The sequence below is a fragment of the Natrix helvetica genome (assembly GCF_964273705.1).
Source record: "Natrix helvetica genome assembly, chromosome: 14".
Lineage (NCBI taxonomy): Eukaryota > Metazoa > Chordata > Lepidosauria > Squamata > Natricidae > Natrix > Natrix helvetica.
The window spans coordinates 8,830,295-8,848,912 of NC_138564.1; the positions used below are offsets into that span (position 1 = coordinate 8,830,295).

Genomic DNA, 18,618 nt, shown 5'->3' on the forward strand with positions numbered 1-18,618 from the left:
GCTTGAATTTATTTTATTCCAGCTTTTCAAGAGGTGGGGGTGTAAGGAGGGATTCCGAGAAGGATTAAGGACCGCGAGCAAGGATATGTGTGTGTGTCTGTGTATTTACGATGCTGTTATAAAGCAACTAGCTAAATTACGAAGAGACAGAAAACGGCGGTGAGGAAGGGACGGTTGAAACTCTTCCAAAAATTGTCCATCAAGCAGAAGGCAGCACGTTCCCCTTCTGATGAAGATTCGTGCCTTGTCTCCCCTTTCCATTTTTGGGGAGGGCACACTTTCCAACTGATGATAAAGCATCAGTTGCTTTAATAGCTATATCTCTTTGGTCCCCCTTCAGATGTAGCTCATGACCCCAGGCAGAAGGATGTCAACTGAAGTTCCTTCAACAGCTGAGCTGGAGAAGAACCTCCAGAAGAAGCCTTATTCCTTCACCATCGAGAGCATCCTGTCGGGCTCGGCGGAGAGCAGAGCCCCCCTCCTATTCCCCTTTTGTTTCCGAGGGGTTTGGGAACACCAGGACCCCAAAACCTTGTGCTTTTGGGGGAACCTGGCCCCGGAGGAGGAGGAGGAAACGGAGGAAGGAGAGCGAGTTGGGTCGTTGGCGTGCAGCTGTTGCTGCTGTTCCAGGGATCAGGTCCACAAGTGGCAAGACAGCGCAAGTTGGCTGGGTGAGGATTTCGGATGGAGGGTGGGGTGCAGAGGAATTGGAGGGCGGGTGGGGGGCTGCCCTTGGGGGGACAGCGAACTTTGTTGGAGAATCAGGACTCAAGAGGTCGAAAAAAATCAGCCTCGGAGTTTCCTAAACGTTTTTGTCCAAAGATTGTCTGTTTCTTTAGTTAATTCAAGCGGATTTCCTTGGGGTTTTTTGGTGTGTGTGTGTGTGTGTGTGTGTGTGTGTGTGTGTGTGTGTGAGAGAGAGAGAGAGAGAGAGAGAGAGAGAGAGAGAGAGAGAGAGAGAGAGAGAGAGAGAGAGAGAGAGAGAGAGAGAGAGAAACAAGCTTTGCTGTTATTCTTCCAAGGTATGTTTTCTGTTTCCTTAATTCATTCAAGCAAATTTCCTTGGGTTGTCTGTGTGTGTGTGTGTATGTGTGTGAGAGAGAGAGAGAATGAGATTGGGAGGCTGTGAGGGTAGGGGGCTGCCATTGGGGTCCAGCTCCCTCCCGCCCAACTTTATTAGAGAATCAGGACTTCTAAGGTTAAAAAATCAGTCTTGGAGTTTCCTAAAAGTTTTTTGTCCAAAGATTGTCTGTTTCTTTAGTTCATTCAAGAGAATTTCTTTGAGTTTTCTTTCTTTTTTGATGTGTGTGTGTGTGTGTGTGTGTGTGTGTGTATGTGTGTGAGTATGTGTGAATGATATCAAGGAGGGATGGGGTGGGGCTGTGAAGGTAGGGGCCTGCTATTGGGGTCCAGCTCCCTCCCGCCCAACTTTATTGGAGAATCAGGATTCCAGGGTCAAAAAATCAGTTCTTGGGGTTTCCTAAAAGTTTTTGTCTGATTCAAAGATGTCTGTTTCCTTAGTTCATTCAAGCGAATTTCCTTGGGTGTTTTTTTTTTTTTTTAATGTCTGTATGTGCTGTGTGTGTGTGAGTTTGAGTGTGATAAACAGAGGCTTTATTGTTATTCCAGAAGGGACGCGGTGGCTCAGTGGCTAAGACGCTGAGCTTGTCCATCAGAAAGGTCATCCTGATGGTGAGGCGAGAGCTCTACCACTAAGCCACTGCACCACTCCATGACCCCCTCTCCATAGATAAGCAGAGAAAAACTTCTCTCTCGATCTGGGGGAGAAGACCACTCTCCTTAGATAAGCAGAGAAAAACCTCTCTCTTGAGCTGGGGGAGAAGACCACTCTCCTTAGATAAGCAGAGAAAAACTTCTCTCTTGAGCTGGGGGAGAAGACCACTCTCCTTAGATAAGCAGAGAAAAACTTCTCTCTTGAGCTGGGGGAGAAGACCACTCTCCTTAGATAAGCAGAGAAAAACTTCTCTCTCGATCTGGGGGAGAAGACCACTCTCCTTAGATAAGCAGAGAAAAACCTCTCTCTTGAGCTGGGGGAGAAGACCACTCTCCTTAGATAAGCAGAGAAAAACTTCTCTCTTGAGCTGGGGGAGAAGACCACTCTCCTTAGATAAGCAGAGAAAAACCTCTCTCTTGAGCTGGGGGAGAAGACCACTCTCCTTAGATAAGCAGAGAAAAACCTCTCTCTTGAGCTGGGGGAGAAGACCACTCTCCTTAGATAAGCAGAGAAAAACATCTCTCTTGAGCTGGGGGAGAAGACCACTCTCCTTAGATAAGCAGATGTTCCTATCTTCCCACACCTTGAGACCAACGGACTGGCTCACAGCATCTCTGAGGACCAACCCAACAGATTGTCCTTCTTTCTAGGGGATGCCAGGTACGCTTGGCCCATGAGGCTCTTCTACCCCCTGGCCAGGCCCTGCAGGAATCACCGCGGCAGCCCGAGTGAGCTGCAAAGCTTCCAGCAGATCCAGCGCCGAACCCGACGCCATCGGACCATCTTCACGGAGGACCAGCTCCAGGCCTTGGAGACCCTTTTCCACAAGAATCAATATCCAGACGTGATCACCAGAGAACACTTAGCCAGCCACATCCACCTGAAGGAAGAGAGAGTTGAGGTAACTTTCGGGGTGGGGATAGGGGGGACGGGGGACAAGGGGTGATAAAGAGGAGATGGAGGTGCAGAGAGGCTCGTAAGCCAATTTTGTTGTGTTTCTTTTGTACAATGACAATAAAGACTAGGCTACTAATAAGGCTTCCAGAAGATCAGGTTAAGGGCTTCCATCTATTTTCTGCACCACAACAAACAACCCCGTGAGGAAGGTTGAGGAAAGCTCAGACGAGGGCTCTGCGTCGGAGGCAGAGAGGGAGCTAGACAGCAGTGAGGCAGAGGAACAGCTGGAGCCTGTTCCCAGTGTGCGCATGCGCAGAGCTGCCAGAAGACGAGAACAACTAAGAAAGCAGGGTCGACTTAAGAGTAAAGCCACCCCTTGGAGGTGATTGGCCCCTCCCAGAGGAAACAAAAGGGGAGCGAACGGGGAGGGGGCTTTTGCGGGAAACAAATCCATTCCTTCGGTCGTTTCAAGAGTGGAAAGTTCTGTTTGTGATTATAAGAAATTCTGTGCCAAGTTTTGCCCTGCCCTGCATTGGGAAACTAGTTATCTGGCAGCTCTCCGAGCGAGATAAGGTTCGTGTGGATAAACACTCCTCGGAAAGACTGTTTGCTAAGCCTGGCTGACGGGGAATGAAAGGAATTCAGTCATGTCAATCAAAGAGGTTTTGCAGGGACCCCGACTTCGCTTCATGCTTTTTAAGGAAGCGCAGGTCAGAACAGTTTATCCTTATCCTTTTTTTAAAAAAAAACAACACGATTTCATAGAAAAACTTAGTAAATGTTTTTAATGGTGGATGGCGGATGACATAACGTCCTTCTGTTGTCAACGCACAGGTCTGGTTTAAGAACCGCCGAGCCAAATGGAGACATCAAAAAAGAGCGATGGCTTCCTCACTCATCCTTCCTGGAGCCAAGATTTCTTCCGAAGAGAACTGTTAATGGACTGGTTGAACACAGGTTATCCATACAGGAACAAGCTATAGGTTAGCCGTGTTCCCATATCCCACGGTATCCTGTTTTGATTAACCACGATTGATCCATCAGCACCCCTCAGGCTGCGTTCAGTCATTATACCTGATTTACCTGTAATTGTTTGGTTCCATGCCATGATAGCTCAGTAAAGATGGGCCTTGACTTACAGCCGTTCTCTTCGTGTCTGTTCGAAGTTACAACGGCACTGAAACATTGACTTACGTCTGTTGGTCACACTTACGACCGTCGCAGGATTCCTGGGGTCATGTGATCAAAATTTGGACACTTCGCAATTGACTCATATTAGCAATAGCCGTTAGACTTATATACCGCTTCACAGTGCTTTCCAGCCCTCTCTAAGCGGTTTACAGAGCCAGCCTCTTGCCCCCAACAATCTGGGAAGGAAGGAAGGAAGGAAGGAAGGAAGGAAGGAAGGAAGGAAGGAAGGAAGGAAGGAAGGAAGGAAGGAAGGAAGGAAGGAAGGAAGGAATAGCATCAGCCCTTAGACTTATATACCACTGCACAGTCTTTTTCAGCCCTCTCTAAGCGGTTTACAGAGTCAGCCTCTTGCCCCCAACAATCTGGGTCCTCATTTTATCCACCTCAGAAGGACGGAAGGCTGAGTCAGCCCTGAGCCTGGTGGGATTTGAACTGCCAAACTGCAGCAACCGGCAGTCAGCAGAAGTAGCCTGCAGTACCTCACTCTGACCACTGCGCCACTGTGGCTCTTTATATTTATAATATTTGCATCCCGGCGTCACGGGATCACTTTTTGTCACCTTCTGACAAGCATAGTCAATGGGGAAGCAGGGTCCACTTAACAACTTAACGTAACTGCAGTGATTCACTTAACAACGGAAGAAAGAAAGTTCTTAAATTGGGATAAGACTCCACTTAACACGTTTCTCACTTAGCAACGTAACTTCCGGGCTCACTTGTGGTTCGTACGTTGAGTCAGTTGCTTGTATTTATTTCTTCTCTAGTAAGCCGTTAGCAATTACGATTAACATAAATTACGATTAAATGACGAATCCCTGCTTGTCTAATACACTTGTCTTCTGCTTATGACAGCAACGGGGATCAGGATTTCCATTGCTAAGCGGGGCAGACGTTAAGTGAGTCACACCTGATTTTACAATCTTTTCTCATGCCGTGGTTGTGAATCATGAAGTTCTTAAGTGAATCCACCTTCCTCCATCAGCTTTGCTTGTTCGGAGCAGGATGCGAAGGACACAGGATCCCGGGGTCTGTCATAAATTATATACCGTATGCAAGCATTGGAATAAGGATCACGCGATGGTCATAAGTGCAAGGACCAGTCCTAAGTCATAAGAGACTTAGGCAGCCATTTGCCTGAAATGCGATAGGAGCTCCTGCTTGAGCGGGAGGGTCAGACTAGAAGACCTCCAGAGTCCCTTTCCAACTCGGTCCTTCCGTTATTTTTTTCTCCAGTGCCCTTGTAAAACGTCCAACAGTCGCTAAACGGATGGCTGTACGTTGAGGACTCGTAGTGGCTTTGCTAGCCAACCCAAAAACCCAGCCTAGGATTGAAACATAAAATGTTTTGCAAAGTTAGTTTGCAAAATAGCTAATTTCTGGTTTCTGGCCAGTTGATATTGCTACAGTTTTATCTGCTTTCAGCCCAGATCTTAAAAACCAAAACATTCCATCGCTACACAGGCAGACAAATAAAAATGAAGAAAAAATGAACGTTGTGTTCTTTCGTGTGCATTTTTTTTTTTTTTGCTCTTTTAAACCCATTTCGTGGCGTGTGATTCTTGGAGACTTCGTAGGCGAGCGCTCTTCATGTCGCTCTTCAATCGCAGCTTTTTTCAATTGTTGGATGTTCAACTTCGCATCGGATTTGATGTTATCAAGCCAGGCTTTCTCCTCCCCCCCCCAAAAAAAATCTTTATTGCCAGAGCGCAACGCACGTACGATGACATTGGCTGAGCCTCCCTTTGTGCTCCCCCCCCTCAACACAACTCACAGTGAAACACAGAAAATCCCAGTGAATCCTACCAACAAACACACAGTCTTATTTATACCACTTTATAATGCCTTGGTAAGGCCGCGCTTGGAATACGGCATCCAATTTTGGTCGCCACGATGTAAAAAAGATGTAGAGACTCTAGGAAGAGTGCAGAGAAGAGCAACAAAGATGATTAGGGGACTGGAGGCCAAAACACATGAAGAACGGTTGCAGGAACTGGGTATGTCTAGTTTAATAGAAAGAAGGAGTAGGGGAGACATGATAGCAGTCTTCCAATATCTCAGGGGTTGCCACAAAGAAGAGGGAGTCAAACTATTATCCAAAGCACCTGAGGGCAGGACAAGAAGCAATGGGTGGAAACTAATCAAGGAGAGAAGCAACTTAGAACTGAGGAGAAACTTTCTAACAGTGAGAACAATTAATCAGTGGGACAACTTGCCTCCAGAAGTTGTGAATGCCCCAACACTGGAAGTCTTTAAGAAGATGTTGGATAACCATGTTGTCTGAAGTGGTGTAGGGTTTCCTGCCTAGATGGAGGGTTGGACTAGAAGACCTCCAAGGTCCCTTCCAACTCTATTATTCTGTTCTGTTCTGTTCTGTTCTGTTCTGTTCTATTCTATTCTATTCTATTCTATTCTATTCTATTCTATTCTATTCTATTCTATTCTATTCTATTCTATTCTATTCTATTCTATTCTATTCTATTCTATTCTATTCTTATGATTTTACAGCATCCCATTGGGGTCGGTCAGAGGTTTTGTCTTCCGAACGTTCAGACTTGTCCTGGAGCCTGTCCTTAGGGAACTTCTCTCTAGCAGACAGTGTGCTGTTTTTTGTGTGGCATTTATAGTGCCTGTTGTGACTGGCGCGGTGGCTTAGAGGCGGAGCTTTCGCCTCACTATCAGGAGGCTGTGAGTTGGATCCTAGGTAGAGGCAGATATTTCTTTCTCTGGGCACACTGAGAACATACCTGCTGGGAAAAAAAACCCTCTGCATTGGCGACAGGAAGGGCATCCGGCCATTAAAACACTCAGCTTCATTCCGTTGCCCAGACACCACCCGGCAAGGGATTATGGTGTCATTAAAAGAATTTGATTTATAGTGCCTGCTGTTCGTGGCTTTTTAGATGTCGATTGGGGTGTGTAAAATGCAAACATGTTATATTGACAGCACCACAACACCACGCAATATGCAAAGTAGTTCCGTGAAGGTTTTGCACTCGCTGACCCCAAGATCCCTACAAATGCACATTTTGCAAAGATAGAAATAGAAAGAAAGCGATCAAGCAATAACCAATTTCGTTGTATTTATTTTGGACAATGACAATAAAGACTATACTATAAGAGAGGCGTAGTGGTGGCAGAGGAGCAAATCCCCGCCTTTCAGATATCCATTCGGATTTTTGGCGGGGTGGGGAGGAAGGGGTGAAATTAGGGGGTCTGAGTCTAACATCAGCTCAACGACGACCCTGCAGAGTAGACTCGGCCGGTCGCTCCCGAGCCACTCAACACCTTCCTTGCCCCGCTGCAGCTGCGAACAGAACCCGAATCGATCGCGTGCTGCCTCTTCGCTTTACCTCTATACATCACGGATGGAGTGACGTCAGGAGGAGGCGTTCCCACGCTCCCTTCAGGGGGGCGTGGCCTTGGGTTCGCACGCAGGGACGGCGTGCGGGGAAGCGCTTCCGGTGCGTCCCCGGAAGTGGCCATATTTCCGGAAGTGGGAGCCCTTGGCGGCCCAAGCCTCGCTTGCGTTGCCCCGGGAGACGATTCGTGGGGCGTCATGGAGCCTGCGGGGAGCCCAGCCGGGTGCGGCGCTTCGGCCCAAGCGCTGGTGCCCGTCCAGGCCGAGGCTTCCGCCGTAGCACTGCGGAAGGAGGCGCCTCAGGAAGCCCCCAAGTGCCCCAAGAGGGTCCTGGACGAGGATTCCTACATTCGGGTGAGGGGACGACGTCGAGTAGGCCTTGGAGGGGACCCGGCTGCCCGTCGCCTCTCGGCCCTCGGACGCTTTCCCGCCTGGTTGGGGGCCCAGAGGTCTTTTTCTCCCCTCCCCCTGGCCTACCTCGCAGGGTCGTCGTGCGGAGGCGGGAGAGGGAGGAGGAAAAAGGGGAGAAAAACTAAAATATTACCCATGAAAAAAGCCTCACATTCCATCTCTTTAATCTCTTACGCAAATGTATAGTTTGCTAATATCGCCCTGGCTTTACTGTTGCGGCTGGTCCTCGACTTACGACCACCACTGTGCCCAAAATTTACATGGCTAAGCGAGACAGTCGGTTGTTGTTTTTCTGGTTTAACATTTTTATTTGGTTAGAATAGAAGATAGAGTAGACTATAGAATAGAAATAGAATAGAGATAGGATAAAATTAGGATAGGATAGGATAGGATAGAATAGAATATAGAATAGGGATAGAATAAGGATAGAATATAGAATAGGGATAGAATAGCTTACGATAGAATAGAATGGAATATATAATATACTATAGAATAGGGATAGAATAGGATAGAATAGAATAGAAATAGAATAGGAATAGGATGGGATAGAATAAGGATAGAATAGAAATAGAATAGGAATAGGATGGGATAGAATAAGGATAGAATAGAAATAGAATAGGGATAGAATAGAATATAGAATAGGGATAGAATAGAATATAGAATAGGGATAGAATAGCATAGGATAGAATAAAATGGAATATAGAATAGAAATAGAATAGGGATAGGATAGAATAGAATATAGAATAGAGATAGAATAGGATAGGATAGAATAGAATAGAATATAGAATAGGGATAGAATAGGATAGGATAGAATGGAATATAGAATATAGACTAGACTAGAATATAGAATAGAAATAGAATAGGATAGGATAGAATAGAATAGAATATAGAATAGGGATAGAATAGGATAGGATAGAATAGAATGGAATATAGAATATAGACTAGAAATAGAATAGGATAGGATAGAATAGAATGGAATAGAAATAGAATAGGATAGAATAGAATGGAATAGAATATAGAATAGAATATAGAATAGAATATAAATGATGTTATAACTTTGAATGGTCACTAAATGAACAGTTGTAAGTCGAGGACTACCTGCATTCCAATTTTTGGTGTATTTTGAACCAGCATAAACCTTTAACAGAATAACAGAGTTGGAAGGGACCTTGGAAGTCATCTAGTCCAACCCCCTGCTTTTAAGGGCTCTAGATGATATCTCGATCATGTTTCTCTGATTTTTTTGGTGGCAATTAAGCGATTAACCAATGTCTCCAAGAATAAAGTAGAGGCAAATTCAAAAGACTAAAAACTGTATGTGTGTGTGTGTGTATACTACATACATACATACATACATACATACATACATTGCTTGTTGAGCCTTTTTCTTAAGGGTTTTTGGGTTCCAATCGCTCTACTCACTGTATCAAAAGAGAAGACGTCAGATTTGTGTAATCCAAATGCTTCCTGTTTTAAATATTTATTGGGAAACATATTGGTTCTTTTCAGAGCCTGGAAAAAATTATCCAGAGGGATTTCTTCCCTGATGTCGAGAAGCTGCGTGCCCAGAAGGAATACCTGGAGGCCGAAGAGAGTGGTGATTTGGAGAAGATGAGACAGATAGCCATCAAGTTTGGCTCCTCGCTGGGCAAAGCTGCCAGAGATACACCTGCACCTTGTAAATATGAATGCCTGATCGCTTGATGGATTCAATTCATTGTGCCATCAAGTCATTTTTGATTCTTAGCCACTACATAGTTTCTCCATGAGGATCTGACCCTCACCTGGCCTTCAGGTCTCCCAAGAGTGCATTCATTGCCCTTTTAACTGGGATTGTTAGCTCTGGTCCCGGTAACCTCCTAGGATCCAATATGGGTCATTCACCGGGACCAGAGGTGGGACACGTATATTTGCCTTCAGTGTCCATCTGTTCTGATCTAGGCTTCCCAAAAGCACGAAGTCGACTCCTCGTCCCGATAAAACCCCTTTTATTTAGTTTAAAGTGAATTCCTCTCCAACAAAGTCCCGGCCAACAGTCTTTCAAGAGATTTCAGAACTACAGGCCTTTATCAGGCTTGGAGAGCTGCTAGGCCGATATCTTTCAGGCTGGAGCAGCAATTCCTTGGCAAGAGGTCAGGAACAGATCTTCACCCTAATGAATTGAACTAATTGTCTCCTGCAAACTCCCCTCCCCTTTCACTCCTCTTTGTTCCTTTGAAGGGACACTGCCATTTGAAGGCACCAGTAGATATATGATCAATTACCAATTTATTGGATTGTTATCTTGGATTTTTTTTCCTGCCAAGAAACCAAACTTGGCCTGAAAATTCCCCTTCCAGGCTCAACTTCAAAGCATCATTATGTCAATAATGGCTAGCTGAGATTGAGTGTTTTGGGGATTTTTTTCAATGGGGATTTGACATTTCAGAGCAATCATTTTCTATACTTTGTAAACCTGTGTTTTGTGTTCCTTGAGACAGATGTCACCCCGGCAACCTTTGAAACTCCCGAAGTTCACCCCGGTGATCCTTCTGTGCCGAGTAAGCCCAAATTCACGGCTAAACCTCTAGATGAAGGTAAGCAAGTTAATTAGTACTTTTGATTGTTCAGCGTACTGCTCTTTGGGTTTGACTTTTGAGAGGGATGTTCCAATGAAACTGATTTATTGCTAATAACGCCCAGGAACAGGAAACGTCTCAACTAATGGTTCGTACCAAAGGTGCTTTTTCAAGAGGCAACTGGACTTTCTTGTTCTTTCTTTTGAAGACGTTTCGCTTCTCATCTAAGAAGCTTCTTCAGCTGAAGAAGAGCTGAGAGCTGAAGAAGCTTCTTGGATAAGAAGCGAAACATCTTCAAAGAAAAACCAGAAAGTCCAGTTGCCTCTTGAAAAAGCTCCTTTCTTCTTCAGCTCTGGCTGGCTGGTGAGAAATGAAATTTACTTGTTAAATTTATTTGCCAAGGTGGCGCAGTGGTTAGAGTTTAGAGTTAGAGAGCTTAGAGGATCTGATCTTTCAAAGGGCTTGTGCTTCTTAGTTGTCTGGATCTTTTCTTTTCTTTCTTTTTTTCCCAAGTGGCATTTTCTTTTATTTTTCAGGAGAAGCGGAGGAAGAAGAAAAGAAAGACGCCTTGCCGTGTTTGGACAACTTCTTGGCCAAACACACCAGCGAGGATAATGCGTCCTTCGAGCAGATCATGGAAGTGGCCAAAGAGAAGGAGAAAGCGAAGCATTATTGGCTTTACGAAGCCGAAGAGGAATTCGCCCAGGTAAGGAGCAGCTTTGGAGCCAGGGGGAAAGGATTAATCCTTTTCTTGGTCGAAGAAAAGAGGCTTTTAAAAATATATATATTTTAGATATTTTGTTTTGTTTTGTTTTGTTTCGCATTTATTACCTGGAGAGAAAGGGATTGTCCCAAAGTCACCCAATTGGCTTCCATGCCGAGGGCGGGATGAGAACTCACCATCTCCTGCTGATTGGCCCAAAGTCACCCAGCTGGCTTTCATGCCTAAGCTGACACTAGAACTCGCTGTTCCCTAGTTTCTAGTGTGGTGCCTCCACCACCAGCTGGCTCTCTAAACTGGCTTCTCTTCTATTCCTCCCTTTGGAAAGATGACAGTCGTGCCATGTCATTCCTTTTCAAAAGCGGACATTTTTAAGTTGTAGAAAAGTAATACCGCCTTATTCTGCACCAACAGAAGGCCTTTTTGTGTAGCTACCCTCCTGCTTACCCAGTCGAATGCTTTCCAACTAATAAATAACAATTTAAAAAAATCTAGAAAAAAAATTCTATTTTCTCCCAAGACGCCGAGAACAATTCTCAGCCCAATCCGTGCGCCCGAGAAAGTGACATGCACACATCGCATAATTCTTTTGGCTTTGCATGATTAAAACATCACAGCCCTTCCTTGGCTTCCGGAAAGCCATGTGCAATTATCTCTGTGACATAAACCCACACTGGGGGGGAAGGAGACCCTGCAGCTTTCCTTGTCTAACCTACCCTGTTTACCCGAAAATAAGCCCAATCGGGCTTTTGAGCGCATGGACAAGAATAAGCCCATCCCCTAAAATATTTAAACGAATGCGCAGCCGGTCCCCGCCATGTCCGGGGAGGGGGGCGGAACATGCCCCATGCACCCCACAGGCACCTGCCATCCACGTGGAATGGCCTCAGGAGGCCGCTCCTGCAAAACCTAGCTACCATGGTCCTTCTCTTAATGGCGGGCTCAAAAACAGCGGCAGGCCCAGCAATGCTAGGGCTGGCAAGAGTGTGCCAGAAAGAGAGACAGAACTTCTGGCCCTCTCTGGATCAGCTGATCTGCGGGCCGAGGTTAAGGGGACCTCCTGCGCCTCAAAAACAATAAGATCTCCCTGAAAATAAGGCCAAGCGCTTATCTCGGCGGGGGTGGGGTGTCAAAAGAAAATAAGACCCAGTATATACGCCTTCGAGTTCTTTGGAGGAGAAGCTGGAAGGCTAAAATATTAATTTACTCCTAGCTACATTGCAGGATCGTTCGTTCCGTGCTTGCATCTGATGATGTTTTGCTCTCCCGTTTCAGCGGCATCAGGAGCAGCTAGCTCTCCCGTCACTGGAGGAACAGCAGGCCCTGGGGAGTGGCAAAGCTGGAGTAGAGACATGGGAGTACAAAGCAAAGAATTCGCTGATGTATTATCCACCAGGTGAGGCTGCTTGTGCTCCCTCTGACAAGGTGTGTTTGTTGTAAAAGGGGGGAGTTGGGTAATAATGGTGTCCCGCCCCCCCCCCCCCCCATCAAGCTTATATTGGTTGCTTTTTGTTACTTGTTAAGAGAGCTGGGAAAGCTGGCTGGGTGACTGTGGGCCACTCACCAGGAGATGGTGAGTTATAGTCCCACCTTAGCCATGAAAGTGTCAGCGTTCCAAATACCACGCATGAATAAATCAAAGTCCAAGGCAGAATCCTCCTTAAAGTTCCAATTCAATTTTACGGGTATGTTGGCACATCTGTGGAATTCCAACTCTGATTTACATCCTGGAATTCCACCCAGTTGAAAGTTCATGAACTTTTCCCCACACCCATAAATCCATCACACGGCCCAATCTTCTTCTTCCACGCTGGCATCTCCACCCAGCTTCTTCCGGTCAAATTTATTTTGACAACAACACAGTCTACAATTCTACTCCTTTCTATTCCCCACTCCCAACTACTTCTCTAATGAAACATCATAGGAAATTATAAGAAAGTGTGGCAGGCCAAAGATTCTTAAAGGAACCTCTGCAGGCCTGACAGAAAGCTGATTAGGTGATTTTGGGCCAATCACCAGGAGAAGGTGAATTCTAGTCCTGCCTAAGGTATGAAAGCTAGCCGAGTAATTTTGGGTCAATCACCAGGAGAGGGTGAGTTCTAGTCCTTGTTTAGGCATGAAAACCAGCTGGGAGACATTGGGCCAGTCACTCAGGACAGCCCACCACACAGGGTGGTTGTTAACGGGAAGAAGATGTGTTGGATATGCTCACCGCCTTGAGTAAAAATAATAAGGCAGGATATGTAGAAAAAATGGACCACCTTTGGTGGGAAGGGAACAGTGTTCCTTGTGCCTTCGGCGTTGAGTCATGCCGGCCACATGACCACGGAGACGTTTTCGGACAGCGCTGGCTCTTTGGCTTTGAAACGGAGAGGAGCACCGCCCCCTAGAGTCGGGAACGACTAGCACATAGGTGCGAGGGGAACCTTTTGCTTGGGTGAACCAGCTCTCTCTTTTGTGAGGTTGCTTTCCTGTTTGCTCCCTTCTGCCCTTTCGCTGGAGAAATGGGCCAGGAATTCATGCCGCCTCCCCAATTTGCAGGGTTGGGAGTAACACAGTGCTGTGTCTTTTCAGGGGTTCCTGATGAGGAAGAGGTGTTTAAAAAGCCACGCGAAGTTGCTCACAGGAACACCCGTTTCTTGAAGGATCCCTTTAGCCAAGCCGTGAGCAAGAGCCAGCTTCAGCAAGCAGCCGCCCTCAATGCTCAGGTGAGGGCATAAGGTTTCCCATGTCCGCTTTATCAATAAGAGGGCTGTTTCTGATTGCCTTGAACCGGCCAGTGAATCAAAGCAAATCGAATGAGAAATAAAGGCAGAATGGCAAGGGAGGGAGGAGGTGGAGGAGCAGAGGAAGTGGTAAGCGAAGGAAGGAAGGAGACGGAGGAGCAGAGGAAATGGTGAGCAAAGGAAGGAAGGAAATGAGATGGAGGAAATGTTAAGCAGGGGAAGGAAGGAATTGAAGGAAGGAAGGAAGGAGATGAAGGAGAAGAAATGGTAAGCTGGGGAAGGAAGGAGATGAAGGAGATGAAGGAGAAGAAGGAAGGGCATGGAGAAGCAGAGGAGGTGATAAGCAAAGAAAGGAAAGAAAAGAAAAGTAAGAAGATGGAGGAGGAAATAGTAAGCAGAAGAAGGAAGGAATTAAGGAGATGGAGGAGGAGAAATAGTAAGCAAAGAAAGGAAGGAGAAGAGGGAAGGAGAAGAGGAACATGGAGAAGCAGAGGAAGTGATAAGGAAAGAAGGAAGGAGATGGAGTAGGAAACAGCAAGAAGGAAAGAAGGAAGGGGAGGAGAGAAAATGGTAAGAAATGGTAAGCAGAGGAAGGAAGAAAAGGAAAGAAAGAAGGAAAGAAAGAAAGGAAAGAGTTTCTGAATGTTCTAGTTTAACTGGGGCGGGGGGGGGGGGGGATTGGATCCTCTGCTTTAGTTCCATTTACCAAAATTTGTGTGTGTGTTTAACAGCCTGAGCCTTTTCAGCTGTTTCCTCCCACTTTTGCAGGGTGGCAGGAGGCTCCTTTAAAGCCCTCTGTAATTAATGCTAAGCATGATTCCTTCCCTTGTTAATCCCAGTACAAACAAGGCAAAGTGGGACCCGATGGGAAGGAGCTTATCCCCCAGGAATCTCCCAAGGTGAATGGATACGGATTTGTGGCCACACCTTCCCCCGCTCCGGGTAAGAAAAAAAATCCTGTTGTGTTATATTTTACACACACACACACACACACACACTCCAGCTTCCCCAATCATCATCTCCTCCTCCTCCTCCTTTCTTCTTCTATAAAAATGTGTGTGTCCCAGCATAACTCTGGAACGCCTGGAGCAATTTCAACCAAACTTGATACACAGATGACTTACTCTCTGGAAACAAATACTGTGGGGGGTAAGACACCCCTAACACCCTTCGGGGTATGTGTGTTCTGTTAAGATACAGCCTGTTGTGCCTTAAAATGGCTTCGACTGTACTGCTGTAAAATGGCTTCTACTGTACAGCGCAGAGGAGTTGCCATGGCAACGGCTTCCCAGTACTCCACAGGATGTCCTTTGACAGAACTAGTATTTAAGCTCTGGTTCTTTCTATTATTATTTTTTTAAAAAATTCACCACCTTTCATGTCTATGTAAGAACAAAAGGATTGTACTAATAGAGGAGAATATTTGTAGTTTGGGGTTGACATGAAGGGTCCTTGGTGCTCTCTGAGTTTCGTGGTTTTCTTGCAGATGTTTCATGACCCAAACATCATCAGTGCTAAAGGGAGGGGGGGTTTGCTACCGATGATTTACGTAGTTTGGGTTATGAAACGTTTGCAAGAAAATAAGCACGCTCCGAGAGCACCAAGGACCCCACAGTCCTTCTCTCTCTCTCTCTCTCTCTCTCTCTCTCTCTCTCTCTCTCTCCCTCCCTCCCTCCCTCCCTCCCTCCCTCTCTCTCTCTCTCTCTCTCTCTCTCTTTTCTCTGTCTGTCTCTATCTATCTTTCTATCTATCTTTCTCCAAACCCAATCCCTTCTAGCACTGGTGATACTCCCTTGTTGAGTCACGAAACGCCTGCAATAAAACCACCAAGCTCAGAGAGCACCAAGGACCCCTCAAAAGGACTGTTTTTAATTCTTTAGGATTCAGTATCTTCTCTTTTGTAATAATTCCTCTTCCAGCGCATCTGTAAGGGGAGACGTCCCTCACCCCAAATATATGAATCGAGCGCACTAGTGTTTAGGTGGGCAAGCCAGTGGTTTCCTGCCACATCAAATACACTGATTGGCCAATGTGTCTTTCTAGGCGTGAATGACTCCCCTCTTATGACCTGGGGAGAGATCGAAAGCACCCCATTGCGGTTGGAAGGTTCGGACACACCTTATGTCGACCGGACTCCAGGGCCGGCTTTCAAGGTATTTAAAGTTCTTAAAAACATCCCATTTGAGTCCTCGAATGATTACCACAATTGATCCCCCCAATTTTTTTCTGGCTAAATGAGATGCTTGTTAAGTGAGTTTTGTCTCTCTCTCTCTAAAACTTTTCTTTTTTTGCCGCACTTGGTAAGTGAATCACTTTAGCTGTTAATTCAGTAACAGGGCTTTCCCAATTAACTGAAATAGTTGCGTCAGTACAGCCAACATCTTGACTCTTTACCTGCCCTGATTTGGATGACACTTTTTGTGGAAGAGTTTGGTAAAATAGGTTCTAGGGCTGCTCTAGACTGTTGTGGCCCGGCAGCGGCCAGTGGAGCTGACAGATTCGGACAGTGAGGAGGTTGGGGAGGAACCTGGGCCAGTCCTGGAGTCTGGGGAAGGCTCTGGCGAGGGCTCTGTGTCGGAGGCAGAGATGGGGCCAGGGCCATCTGACAGTTATCAGCTGCCTTCGGAGTCAGACATCAGTGAGGCAGAAGAACAGCTGGAGCTGTTCTTGCCAGACGAAGGGAAGAGCTAAAGAACAGGGGTTGACTTGGGAGTAAGGCCACAGGTGGACAATGAATGGCCCTTCCCAGAGGGACTAAAAGAGGAGCGGAAGGAGAGTGGAGTTTGCAGGAGAGACAATTAGTTCGCTTCATTGGTTCGTGACTCTCCGAGACTCCTTGCCAGGTTTTGCAGATATCGGCCTGTCAGCTCTCCAAGCCAGATAAGGTCTGGGAATGTAAATCCTCCCTTGAAAGACTTGGCTGGATGGGAATGAGCAGAATTCAATTCCTAAAAGGGTTTTTTGTTGGGACAAGGAGTTTGCTTCATGCTCTTGGGAAGCCTCAGTCAGAACATTTGGCTTTCTCAGCCAGTGAGAAAAGGGTAAGGAGTGATTAAGCTTAATCACTTATGGTCAGAAGGATCAGATTCCAACCAGCTGATATTTTCACAGATCCTGGAACCCGGGCGCCGAGAGAGGCTGGGGCTTAAGATGGCCAATGAGGCAGCTGCTAAAAACAGATCCAAGAAACAAGAAGCCTTGAGGAGAGTCACGGAGAACCTTGCGAGGTGAGCGATCCGTCAAGGTAGCCACACTCACAGTGCTTTACAGCCCTCTCTAAGAGGTTTACAGAATCAGCCATTTGCCCCCAACAATCTGGGTCCTCATTTTACCGACCTTGGAAGGATGGAAGGTTGAGTCAACCTTGAGCCAGTCAGGATCGAACTCCTGGCTGTGGGCAGAATTAGTCTGCAATACTGCATTCTAACTACTGTGCACTGTGGAGGGAGGGAGGGAAGGAAGGAAGGAATAGCACTTAGACTTATATACCACTTCACAATGCTTTGCAGCCCCCTCTAAGCGGTTTACAGAGTCAGCCTCTTGCCCCCAACAATCTGGGTCCTCATTTTACTGACCTCGGAAGGATGGAAAGCTGAGTCAACCTTGAGCCGCTCAGGATCGAATTCCTGGAGTGAGCAATGAATTAGCCTGCAGTACTACATTCTAACCCTTGCAAAGGGAGGGAGGAAAGGAAGGAAGGAAAAAAGGAAGGAAGGAAAACAGTGATAGCAATAGCAGACTTATATACCGCTTCACAGTGCAGCCCTCTCTAAGCGGTTTTACAGAGTCAGCCTCTTGCCCTCAACAATCTGGGTCTCCTCGTTTTATTGACCTCGGAAGGATAGAAGTCTAAGTCAAGCTTAGCATACATAAAGTATGTATGATGGGGAAAAGGAAAATTGCAATAAAGCTTTTTTTTTTTTAAAGAAGGCTGTCAACCTGGAGCCCCTTCGGGATCAAACTCCATGCTGTGGGGTATAGTCCGCTTGCCCTACTGCATTTCTAACCACTGCACCATCACACCATCCTAGCTGCGGGCTGAGCAATGCTTAGCAGAACCTCTTCTCTGAAGTCCTTAATTTTGATTTTTTTTGTCTCCCCCTCCCCCCCTTTACAGCCTCACTCCGAAAGGACTCAGCCCGGTTATGTCTCCCGCTTTGCAACGCCTGGTGAACCGCACTGCTAGCAAGTTCACGGACAAAGCTCTCCGGGCCAGTTACACCCCGTCCCCTGCCCATGTGAGAACGCCCGGCTACAAGACCCCTTCCGCTGCCCTGCAGACCCCCACGGTCACCCCAACCTCCAGGACGCTCTCTCAGACCCCCATGGCTCAGGATCCCGCCTCTATTACGGACAACCTGTTGCAGCTGCCTAAAAGACGTAAAGCGTCGGACTTCTTTTGACCCAGCCCTCTTCTGTTGGGGTCTGGGGGGAACTCAATGCATGGCCTAATAGACCAACCCTGACGGAGACATAACGCCCATCGAAAGCACCAGGAGATGTTGGCTTGGGGTTCAGGATCATTCCTGCCTTTGCAGTCTTGGGTTGGCCTAATCCTGGCTAGCCAGGGAGAAGGAGCGGAGGGAAAGCAAGGCTTTTTGCATTGAAAATTGGTTCCAACTTTTGGATCAATTGCCCAGGAAGACGGTAACCCAAACTGCTTGCACTGCACCGGCCCTTTTGAACGCAGCTTGCTGGTTTGCATTGGGGGTGCTCTCGTCTTAATTGATTAAAGACAGCCTTCGCCTCCAAGACCCAGCAGGAATACGGATCGTGGTGTGTCTCCGTCACCCATCGTTGCGAGGTGAAAGACTCAGGATGGGGGTGGGGTGGGGAGAGAGCGATAAGGGGGGGTGAAAGGGAAGGAGAGAAAAAGAGAGGCGGGTGGGGGGAGAGAGAAAAAGTGTGAGAAAGAGGGTAGGAGAAAGAGAAAGGAAGAAGGGGAGAGAGAGAGAAATTGAAGGGGAGAAAGAAAAGGGAGTGAAAAAGAAAAAGGAGAAAGAAAGGGGAAGAAACGAAGG

General features: G+C 46.7%; 2 protein-coding genes across 2 annotated transcripts; both read left to right on the forward strand.

Annotated features, from left to right (window-relative positions):
- Positions 1–367: 367 nt before the first annotated feature.
- Positions 368–3,571, forward strand: GSC2 (goosecoid homeobox 2; the record flags this gene model as incomplete). Its single annotated transcript, XM_081966528.1, has 3 exons — positions 368–671; positions 2,386–2,636; positions 3,467–3,571. 3 exons carry the CDS (start codon positions 368–370, stop codon positions 3,569–3,571), a joined length of 660 nt encoding a protein of 219 aa, XP_081822654.1.
- A 3,726-nt stretch (positions 3,572–7,297) lies between these two features.
- Positions 7,298–18,401, forward strand: ESS2 (ess-2 splicing factor homolog). Its single transcript, XM_081966931.1, has 10 exons — positions 7,298–7,535; positions 9,102–9,270; positions 10,073–10,168; positions 10,687–10,856; positions 12,147–12,267; positions 13,446–13,579; positions 14,437–14,539; positions 15,641–15,750; positions 16,709–16,824; positions 17,715–18,401. Exons 1-10 carry the CDS (start codon positions 7,380–7,382, stop codon positions 17,998–18,000), a joined length of 1,461 nt encoding a protein of 486 aa, XP_081823057.1. The 5' UTR covers positions 7,298–7,379; the 3' UTR covers positions 18,001–18,401.
- Positions 18,402–18,618: the final 217 nt, after the last annotated feature.

Excerpts from the sequence above, each read along its gene's own strand:
- ESS2 (XM_081966931.1), top strand. The coding sequence starts at position 7,380 with ATGGAGCCTGCGGGGAGCCCAGCCGGGTGCGGCGCTTCGGCCCAAGCG. Across the intron at positions 7,536-9,101 it reads ACGAGGATTCCTACATTCGG|AGCCTGGAAAAAATTATCCA; the intron begins GTGAGGGGACGA and ends GGTTCTTTTCAG. Across the intron at positions 16,825-17,714 it reads GTCACGGAGAACCTTGCGAG|CCTCACTCCGAAAGGACTCA; the intron begins GTGAGCGATCCG and ends CCCCCTTTACAG.